This window comes from Cryptomeria japonica, chromosome 10 (genome assembly GCF_030272615.1).
Source record: "Cryptomeria japonica chromosome 10, Sugi_1.0, whole genome shotgun sequence".
NCBI classification, from domain to species: Eukaryota; Viridiplantae; Streptophyta; class Pinopsida; order Cupressales; family Cupressaceae; genus Cryptomeria; species Cryptomeria japonica.
Window position 1 is genome coordinate 405,536,987 of NC_081414.1, and position 11,570 is coordinate 405,548,556.

Genomic DNA, 11,570 nt, shown 5'->3' on the forward strand with positions numbered 1-11,570 from the left:
GGTCGGTAACACATCACAAAACCTACAAATCTCATATAGATTACAAACATATCGGTTCAAACATAACTGTTGGATTACATAGCAATCCACTACACATTGTTCTAGACAACTTCAACTGCTCCTGGATCACCGCACATCAAATCCTGTAACACATCACACGATTATCACTTCATGCTATGCATTTGCTCATTCCCAAGATAAACAATTATCTTCACGAGCCAAAACCACTTTGAAACTCATCACGTGCATCATGCATACATGGCATCTTCATCTCCGATCACCATTCGATCATAGATCAACACAACCGATTCTCCAAGCTCCATCGGTTAGGGTTCTGCTTATCAACTGGTTAGGGTTACCGGTTGATCACTTTGCTTTAAATACCAATACCGATTTCATTCATTGCTTTACTACCGGTTGCATTATTGCAACACTACCGGTTGCATTATTGCATCACTACCGGTTGCAATTATTGGTTACTATTGACATCAATGCAATCTTCATGCAATGCCAACGGGCTCATTCACCAATAGGCCAAAGGTCCATTGACAGATAAATTATAATTTTGAGTTGAATACCAAACTAATATTACCTAGTCATTTTAGATCCTAAATCATCTAGAATTATGTACTATTCCAGTTTGTGTATTTTCTTTAATCATAAAACTAAATACATATTATTTATTACAATTACTGTCTTAAAATAACTTCAATAAATTTGATTTATTAATTGTCAGTATTACTTATTAATCTAAATTGATTTATGGTTATGTGTAAAGAGAAATTTTAATTTTGAAGTTTTTTCCAGATTATGTACTATTCCAAATTGTATGCATTCATCGATCATAAAACTAAATCCATATTATTTATTACAGTTACTTTCTCAAACAACTTGTTCCAATAAATGTAATTTAATAATCTTATTAACAATCACTTATTAATCTATAATGATTTGTACTTAAGTATATGAATCTTATTAATCTAAATTATTCTATATTTAAGTGTATGAGTTTTATTAGATTAACTTAAAACAAGATATTATGATATTGCTATCAGGATTCAACTGTGTTGTTTTCGAGTCAAACTCATTGACCAATGATTCATGAGTAGTGGTTCATAAGAACCCATCTCTCATGAGAATGAATGGTACACTTAGCACTCATTGCATCTAGGTGATGCTCACAGAGGTGAAGCATTGGGCCTTCCCTAGAGGACACCCATCCCAGTACTACTCCAACTCGTGTGCGCTTAACCATGGAGTTTCCTCCAAGCTTAGGTCCACTCAGCGTGCAACCCCATTTGCAAAACCTTCAACAAGTGTTGTGCCTTATGAACCATTCATTATAGAGCCCCTTTAGCTCATCAAGTGAGAAGTAAGTGGTGTTTAAGAAATCTATTTTTCTTAATAGAAACATAAGAGACTTAAAGCAAGCATTTAAGAGAACCTATTTTCCTTAAAAGAAACATTTAAGAGATCCTATTTTCCTTAAAAGAAACATAAAAAACTTAAAACAAGCATTGAAGAGAACCTAATTTCCTTAAGAGAAACACAAGAAACAAGCAAGCATTTAAGCAGTATTAAAGGAGCCATTTAAGAAATATATTTCCCTTAACACAAACACAAAAGACTTAAATCAAACATTTATGAAGTCTATTATCCTTAACACTAATACAAGGGACTTAAAGAAAGCATTCAAGAAATCATTTTCTTAAGGAATCTAAATCAAGCATTTAAAAACTGTATTTTGTTCAACAGAAACATATAAGAGAGTACCTATAGCCCCTCCCATAATTTTAGAGGCCTGAAGTCAAACGTTCACCACAATCCATGGCCAGCACACCTCTCTTTCTTGTACAATACTAATCCAAAATAATGAAACTTACACCTTTCAGCTATTCTTAATTAAATGAAATAATACATTAGTCCTCCTCATTAATGTAGTGCGGTTTAATTTTTGTGATAAAGCATAATATGCAAAGACCAAAATACAACGAACCTCGTGACTCGTACGAGTAGATGAAATCCAATAAGGAAGATTACACCGCCCCCCGAATTTGAAGCGTGTGTCGCCCAAATTAAATGACTTCAATTTACAACAAAGCTCAGAGGTGGATCTGCCGTTGCTTCAGCGGGCAGCATTCATTACTGGCTTAGTAAGAAATTAAAAAATGTTTACAGCCAGATTAAACTATGAGCTGGTGCGTAGTGCGTGGATTTTCGTGGACTAACTTATTATTTGTCAGCACCCGCGTCGTTGAACGAGATGAAGACCTTTAAAACACCCCCCCTCCCCCTCACTCCACTATACCCCAGGCCAATCTACTTGGGATTCCGACACGCCTGTACTTCTCTTCTCTTGCAAAATCACCTCCTCCTCTTCCTCCTCCTGGCTTTCATGAGAGTGTTCCACATTCTGTCTGTCTGTCAGAGCTCATTCTCTGGTTCATACCTCCTTCTTTGGTTCAGAACTCATTCTCTGGGTTAGAGCTCATTCTCTGATTCAGAGCTTCTTCTCTGGTTCAGAGCTCATTCTCTAATTCAGAGCTTCTTCTCTGGTTCAGAGCTCATTCTCTGGTTTACAGCTTCTTCTCTGGTTAAGAGCTTCTTCTCTGGTTTAGAGCTCATTCTCTGGCTCAGAGCTTCTTCTCTGGCTCAGGGCTGACTCTCTGGTTCTGTAATTGATGGGTGCGAGTGTTAATGGAGGGGAAGGCAATGGGTACAGCAGCAGCTCGGAGAACATAGCGAAGGAATTTGCTTGGGTGCCGAAGAGAAAGAACGGGAGCCAGAGGACAATGCGGTGCGCAATGTCATGGATGTTCGTGGGGCAGCTGGTGGTGGCAGCTTATGGGACGGTAATGTTGTTGCTGATGATGTCGACGGTGGATCTTCGACCTGAGCTGCCCAGCCCGTGGTCGTTCCAGATCGCCCAAAAGACATGGCGGGGCATTCTGCGTGCCACCAGTGGGTCCCTCAATCGCAACCATGGGTTGATGCTGGTCGAGAAGGTGGAGTCCAATCTGGAATTGCCGCAGAGCAATTCGGACGTTTGTGAATTCGAGCAGATCAGCTTCGAGCAAAAGAAGTCGAATGATTTGAGAATGATTCGGCTGAAAAAGGAGCTTTACACGGAGATCCTGCGCTTTCAGCAGCGCTTCCGAGGATGTGAAACGCTGAGGGACTTGATGCGCTTGCCCTCGGCCACGCCTCTGGCGGCGGGAGCGAAGGTGACGGTTATTCTCAACCACTTCAAGCGGAAGACATTGTGTGCGCAGTTGGAGGCGTTGCTGCAACAGACGCTGCCGTTTCACAGTGTTTGGGTCATGGCCTTGGGCAGCCCTAATGAGGCTTCGCTGCGCAGAATAGTCGACTCGTATAACAATTCGAGGATTTTCTTTGTTGGCTCCACTTATGATTTCAAGTACTTTGGGCGTTTTCAGCTCGCTTTGCAGTCGGACGGGGCGGATTATGTGTACATTGTGGATGATGATATGATTCCTGGTCGGCGAGTTCTGGAGATCTTTGCGCACGCCGCTGGGACGGAGAAGTACCAGAACGCTGTATTGGGCAGCATTGGGCGTATCCTGCCCTTTCGACAGAAGGATTTCAGCTTTCCCAGTTACCGAAAGTTTGGCGCCAAAGAGGCGGGAATTTACTTGCCCGATCCCGCCTATGATATCCTTGCAGAGCGCGTTATTGAGGTGGATTTTCTGTCCAGTGGCTGGTTTATCTCCACTCAGCTTGTTAAGACTCTCTTCATTGAGAATCCGTATACCTTTGCCACCGGGGAGGATCTTCATCTCAGGTATTTTCTTCGTTTCTGCTTAAACTTTTTGAGGATTTCAATACCCAATGCCCATATACAATGTTAGACTAACTTCTAAGTACCATTATTATTACATTCTGGTTTAATCTTGGCTTTGTTGCATTAGTTTCGTCATTGTCAGTGACAGAACAGTGAATTTGCCCCTATCTGCTCAGAATCCGATTCCCAAAATATGTCGAGGCCTCTGTTCGTATTGGATTTTGTCCCATCTTATAACGATGGCAGCATTGACCATTAGCTAAACTGGTATTCCGAGCAATATAAACATAAAGTGGTTTGCACGAATCGTTTTTAGCAATCAACTTCGGAAAACCATTGATGTTACTTTCACCTTTCTGCTGTGTTTCGCTTTCATTATTCACTTTCATGTTTGTCTCTTCATGAGATCAAGTGAGTCCGAGGTGTTTTCCTTTCGCTATTCTATTTCAAAATATATGCCTTTTATCTCTTATGGAGACATGATTTAACTACTTGGTGCCAGGGCATGGTGAAATGAATCTTATCTTTTAGAGAGTTGAGGCTTCCACATGGTATTCAATTTCAAATCGAATTTTGACCATCTTGGCAAATTCTTTTTTCCCAAAATATAGTCATGGTGCTCTTGATGCCAATATATGCCCATTCTCTATTACGGAGACATATGATTGAGCTACTTAGTTGACAGGGCATAGTGAAATGAGTCTCGGAGATTTAAGGCAACTTGTATCTTCCTTTTCATTTTTCTTGAGCCTTGATGTCTACTCATTCGGAACTTGTACCTAGCTAAATCTCTTTTCCCACTATTTGCGTCAACTTCATGTGAGCGGGGAAACAACAGCAGGAATGAAACCCTGGCAGGCAGTATAAATCTTTCCCATCCACCCTGTAGACTTCCATACAATTAGACAGTTTGGAGCATCTCCAAAAATTCAGAGAAACAGAAACTCTGCCATGACAACAGTAGAGATCTCATTGCATAAACTTGCTGCCAATTTGAGGTCCATCAGTATATATGTTTGTGTATTAGCCTCCATTCTATAATCCCCCTTTTCAGTGTAACCTTCCTTTCATCACAAAATGTGTTTTTTATAGCGATAGGCATACATCTAATCTTGTACTAATTATGTTCTCGTTGAGTTACTGGAATACTTCTTCTGCATCCATTTGGTTGTTGGTTTGGTAGAAACCAGAAATTAGAATAGAGTACTCTACTAGGATTTATCGTTTATTTTTAAGTCATATTGCTCATTATCTTGTTGGCATGTCATTGGGCAGCTATCAATTACAGAAGTATAGAGGCGGGGGCTCATTCGTTTTGCCTGTGGATCCCAAGGATAAAGATACATGGGCTGATAGCGAGCATAGGCTGGCATATGTGTCTGAGACAACTGTGATATTCAAGGATGTAATTGAAGTGAGAGACAAGCAATGGTGGCAATACATCTCTAGGGGTTATATAACTCAATGGGCGAGAATGTATCCGCAGCAAAGTGATGTGTTCTTTTATGCACACTCACTTGGGGAGATTGCCGATCTAGCTCCGCTGATAAGCCGCTACCGCAATACACCCGGTCGAAAAGCGTATGTGGTGGTCAGTGGGGGATCTCACTGCCCCTGTGAAAAGGCTGCTGTCATGCTTGGGATGCCTCCAACTGTGTGCACTGAGCGTCGTTTCAAAATTTTTGATCTTGGTGTGGGTACTGGTGTGGTAGCAGGAGGTTCTGATGTACCTATTGTACAGGAGGTTTATGCATCCATGAAGGGTCTTATAGCAATTCATAACCCTTCTGTCATTGTAACTGTAGCCGATTTGGATTCTGTTATCCGGGATGGATTGATTTTAGCAGTGGGAAAGGCTTCTGACACTGTTCTGATTCAACTGCCACGTGCATCTATTCCTCATGCTTTATGGATGGCTGATGTCAAGCCAGCAGCTTTGAAGGGTAAGTTATTTTCTCATTCCATCAAAAAAATTTCCAGAACTTTGTTATGTTTAGTTGCTTGTAGAAATATGCTATTAATGTAAACTTATAGGCATTATTTGATACATCTTGCAAATATATACAATTGGGTATCAATGTTGCTTTTGCTTGAAATGGGTAGTAATTTGTTTTCATCTTTTGGGTTTGTGCAGAATGGAACAGGATGAGAATATCAGTGAATATAATTACCCAGAATAGAGCTGTATCCCTGAAGAGACTTTTGGACTCGTTAACTGACGCCTACTATGTTGGGGATGAAATTGTTATCACATTCAATATGGACAGTGCAGTCGACGCAGGAACCTTGAAGACAGTGGACAGTTTTGTCTGGCCATATGGGGAGAAAATTATTAGGAGGAGGATTATTCAAGGTGGGCTCATTAGGGCAGTCAGTGAAAGTTGGTATCCATCTTCTGATGATGATTTTGGTCTACTCCTTGAGGATGACATTGAGGTCTCTCCATTTTACTATATGTGGCTCAAATATGCCCTTTTGGCCTATCACTATGATCCACAAGTTTCCTTACCTGAGTTGAATGCAATAGCCTTGTATACTCCAAGGGTGATTGAAGTTGTTAAAGAGAGACCCAAGTGGAATGCAACAGAGGCCTTCAAGGCAGTGCATCCAAATACACCATACTTGCATCAGCTTCCATGCAGCTGGGGCTCGCTGTTCTTCCCCCAAAAATGGAGAGAGTTTTACAAGTACATGAATATGAGATATACTGACGATGCAAAGAAGAACCCTGTGCAGATACCTAAATCTAGAACAAATGGATGGCAAGCATCTTGGAAGAAGTTCTTGATTGATGTCATGTACTTAAGAGGGTATGTAACACTTTATCCTAACTTTCCCAATCAGAGAAGCTTTTCAACGAATCACATGGAACCAGGAGCTCACATTGGCGCAAAAGACAATAATCTGACTCACAAGAAAGAAGATTTTGAAGTTCCTCTCATGAAAGAGGACTTCACTAAGCTATTCCCACAGCAGAAGCTACCTCCAATATCCAAAGTGCCAGTAGTCAACCTCTTCAATCAACCAAGCACCTTGAAGGGTCTCAAATCTGCAGGATCTAAGCTGCAACAGGATGTGTTAAAATGTAAGCTTACAGAGGTTGTAAGGGCAGATGATACCACAGGAGAACCTGCAAATTGTGTTACTTTTTGAGGCATTGTATGGGGCAATCCTTGGCTTATGTCTTTCAGTCCAGTATATACATTTGAGTTTATTCAGCATTTATCCTCGACATTTATTTCACACTGGCAAGGGAAGAGGTTTTGTCCACAGTAAATAATGCAGAGCTATCAATCCAGGATTACCTTGTATACTTAAATTTCGGTGCCTATTTCATTACAGCCACAAAGGATTCGACAGGCCAAGCTGCCTTGGAGGCTGCTTTCATGTTGATGTTTTAATTTGCAGCTGCCACAATTGATCTAAGGTGCTCCAATGAAATTGCTTCTTGACAGCCTAAGGATTTACTCATGAAACCTTCTTTCCAAGTGCTTACCATAAAATTTAGGTCTGTTGCTCCATAGAGGAGCCTCCTGTGACAGGTTGGATTCTGCTATTCTAAATGTTCCTCATTTATTGAGGTTTGCCTATGCTATTGTATTCCAGACCAGAGTATTCAATAAATATCAAGTCCACAAGGATATTGATCCAGATTCGTTATACAACGCTCTTACAAATGTTTGGATGGAATTCATTACTGATTTATTTGAAAATTTCATTGCTATTGTAAGAATCTTTGTTCAATTCGTTTGTTTTCTTTTAACACAAAATTGTTTTATCATATTGGTCACATAATGCCAAAAGCTCTAAAATAGTAAAATGTGGACCCAAAATATGCGTTTCGAAAAAGGGAAAAAAAAATTGCGTTTCGAGGCATAATTCTCTTTACTAAAATACCAACTTGAAACCGTGGGAACAGCATGATAGAGCAGGCCTATTTCCAACCTAATTTGATTTATATGGCACACGGTAGACTTTCTGTACCACTTTACACTACAACCAGAGATTGGAGTTCTACTTAACATGGTAGACATATGGAGCAGACCCTCCCCATCAGATAAAACTTTTTGTGATGGGTTTTATTAAATGAATGAATGTTTTTAATAATGTTCATGAGGTCAAATAATTTATGCTTCATCAGATAAACTTTTTGTGATGGGTTTTATTAAATGAATGAATGTTTTTAATAATGTTCATGAGGTCAAATAATTTATGCTCCATCAGATAAACTTTTTGTGATGGGTTTTATTAAATGAATGAATGTTTTTAATAATGTTCATGAGGTCAAATAATTTATGGTATCTATAAATAGTCATTAAAGCAGATAAGTACTAAAAATCCATAAAGAAAATTCTTACCAAAACAGTTAATGGTATAAATAGGAAACCCACAGATGAAAATTGATTGAATACAATTGATAAATTATGATATAAAAATGAGATCTCTTAAATGATTTTGACAAAATGAACAACAATCATTTAACTCAGCCAAAAATGACAGCACACACTTATCCTCCCATTTCTGAACTCATGAATAATATAAAAATCCTTGAAAAAATCCCATTTAGTAGAAAAAATTGATTGTAGTTACAGCTAATAAGTCCAAGTTCAAGTACAGTCATGGGCCATTAAATATAAGCTTTTTAAGGACACCATGGCATGAGGCTCGGGAACTGGAAACCCATTGTTAATGTTAGGTAGCATAAATTGTGGAGTTTGTAAAGTGGGGGCATGAAACTCCCGGAGCTCTGAGTGCGGTGGAGAGGTCAAGTGGGCAATACTTTAATCAGCCATGTGATAACAGATTCCAAGCTGACGTCTGAGTGGGTTAGGTTCGAGGGAAAAAGCAGCAGAGAACGCCGCCAGAGCGGGCAAAGAAAGTGAGGTGGGAGTGGGAGTGGGAGTGGGGTGGGGGTCAAAGTCAAATTCAGAAGAGGTACTCATATTCAAATGATTACTTGGATCTTAATCCACTCGAAACCAATGGGAAGGCTTTTTGCCAGCTCAGTGGGGTGGGCAAAGGAGAGAAAGAAAACATAATACCGGTATTGCGGTTGCAGAATCCCGTGAGAAACATGAAAGACTGAGTATACAGCTCACGCCTATAACAAGAAGCCGAGCTTTTGGAAAGACTTCCTGTCCTAACCTCTCTTCCTGGGCCCGCACTTCAGTGCTATCCCTTAACTCTCAACTTCGTCATTGTCTATCCAGCATTCAGATTTATCATTTGATTGTATTTTTTAAATAATTAAAAATTAAAATAAAAGAAATTTTTATTTTCTAATTAATTATTAAATACAGTCAATTGTAAATTTTGGGTGCTAGATAGATGTTGCCCTCAACTTCAATCCACCTCAATTCATCATCTCACATCAAAAACTCAATTTAAGTGAAAATTGATATGGAATGATACACTTGGGTCAGATATTTTTTTGGGGTAATGGTCATATTTGGTATACCAATGTCACTCTCTATTTAGTTTTTTATATTGGAATGTTTTTAAATGGTATTGTATGATAATTTGTATTTATGTATATTTCATTTTTATTGTTATTTAGGAGAAGGATATCAGTAATTGTTATAGCTAACTTTGTGTACCCACAGATTCTAAATGGTACATCAGATTTCAACGAATTTCTTTTGGTCATCTCCATCAGTAATTGTTTTGGTTTCTCTAGGTAGTAACGATCGTTATGCACGCAAGGGTCAAAAAGTACACATGTCAAAGTGTCGCTCGATACCTACTTAAAGATGCCCCAAAAACCTTGCACTTAAAATTACCAGTGTTTATGCATAAATGATCCAGTAGTTGTGCACAAATGGGCCAATTATGAAGCAAAAATGCTAAAAAGTGGGCAACTATTGGTACATGTCACATTTATTAATGAGATTTTAGTTATCATTTTTTTTAATTTCTTCGACTTGGGGGTTGGGTGCACAAGGAGTGCATGGTTACTGGTGCTCTTCCTTTATTATTCATTTATTATTTATATTTATATTTTTTTGTATTGTATAGGATTGAATCGATTCAATGTTAAGACATTTGAGAATTGTTAGTGTGAATAAGGTTATGTCCTAACTAATTATTTACTATGTGGACTTATTCACATATTAACTTAGGTCCTAGGTGTCTTTTTGCAAGTTAGTTGTTTAATGGGGTCGTGTATCTCATTTACTTCTTCTGTCTTAAGTCATTTAATATTTGTTTTGAGATATAGTTATTAATGGTGTCTTGCATCTCATTTACTTCTTATGCTTTAAGTCCTTTAATATTTATTTTAAGTTGTTCATAACATAGGATTAAGACACATGTCAACATCCTGTTTTAATATTATCACTTACATTGCCTATATAAACAAAGTTAATGTGCACTTTGTAACATATTTCATATATCTTAAAATCAAGCAAGCTCATTTTTTTCATATTAACTTGTGGAAGGTTTCATTGTTTTTGTAGGTGATCTTGGGTGTTGAGCTAATCTTCAGCTCCTACAAGAATAACCTCGAAATTTAAATTTCAATTTTCTTACTCTTTTTTACTAGTCATTGTGAGTTGAGTTAACACACATTTGTGTTACATGTTGCTATGTTGGAGTATTTAAAGATATTTATATGCATTTAATTTCATAGGGAAAAATATTCTAGATTTTGGGAATAAAAAGAACATGTAGAAAACATTTTCATTTTCTAAGGACAAAAGAATTATATATATGTATAAAGGTCATTTGTATTTTGGTGAATGTTATCATTGATATTCTTCATCATTGTGAATTAAATCCATCAAGGTGTTATCTTCAATATTCTTCATAACTATCACAATCATTATATCCTTGTTTTTATTATTTAATAATTAAATTGATTAAATAGATTTATACTTATGCATTATGATAAACTAAAAAGAAAAAGAAAATTGAATTAATTACAATAATAAAAGTTTTTATTTAATATATATATATATATATATATATATATATATATATATATATATATATATATATATATATATATATATATATATATATATATATATATATATATATTGTATTAGAAATTGAGAGACCGATAATCGAAGAGTTTATACAAAAGAGATTATGGGAGGCAGAGCCTCAACCATCAAACTGTGAAACCAAAGAGACTAAGCAAGCAACATACACATATATCTCCTATCACAATTAAAAAAGGGGGACGCTGAAGAGTATATAGAATTTATTATCAAAAGGCACTATTGCAGAACCTCATCCTGATCCTCTAGCCATGTGGTCCAACCTTGTGCTCCTTCCATCCAGACCACCTTCTTTCTCTCCAAGATCTGGGAGCACATCTCTATCTTGTTGAAGGGTGGAGGCCTGTTGTCATGTAGTTCCTTGATCAGTACACATACACATACACATACACATACACATACACATACACATACACATACACATACACATGCATGTACATACATATACATATGCATATGCATATGCATATACATATACATATACATATACATATACATATACATATACATATACATATTGCAACTGTGTTGTCTATTATTAAAATTTATATATAAAAAAAAAAATCTAAACTAAAAATAGATAGTCTTTATTAAAGAACTACCATGCAAATCACTATCAAATTATTGAATTTTTTAACAAAAAACTCGAGCTTGTGCACTTGGGCAAAACAACCCCTCAATAGATTAGGGAAAGTTTATTATGGTGGTCAGAGCATGAATAAATGGAGACCCAATGCATGCCTGCAATGGTACATAACCCCTCCTCC

At 37.5% G+C, this 11,570-nt stretch overlaps 1 protein-coding gene across 1 annotated transcript; it reads left to right on the forward strand.

Annotated features, from left to right (window-relative positions):
* The first annotated feature begins 2,282 nt into the window (after positions 1-2,282).
* Positions 2,283-7,467, forward strand: LOC131038533 (uncharacterized). Its single transcript, XM_057970987.2, has 3 exons — positions 2,283-3,802; positions 5,078-5,745; positions 5,937-7,467. Exons 1-3 carry the CDS (start codon positions 2,682-2,684, stop codon positions 6,953-6,955), a joined length of 2,808 nt encoding a protein of 935 aa, XP_057826970.2. The 5' UTR covers positions 2,283-2,681; the 3' UTR covers positions 6,956-7,467.
* Positions 7,468-11,570: the final 4,103 nt, after the last annotated feature.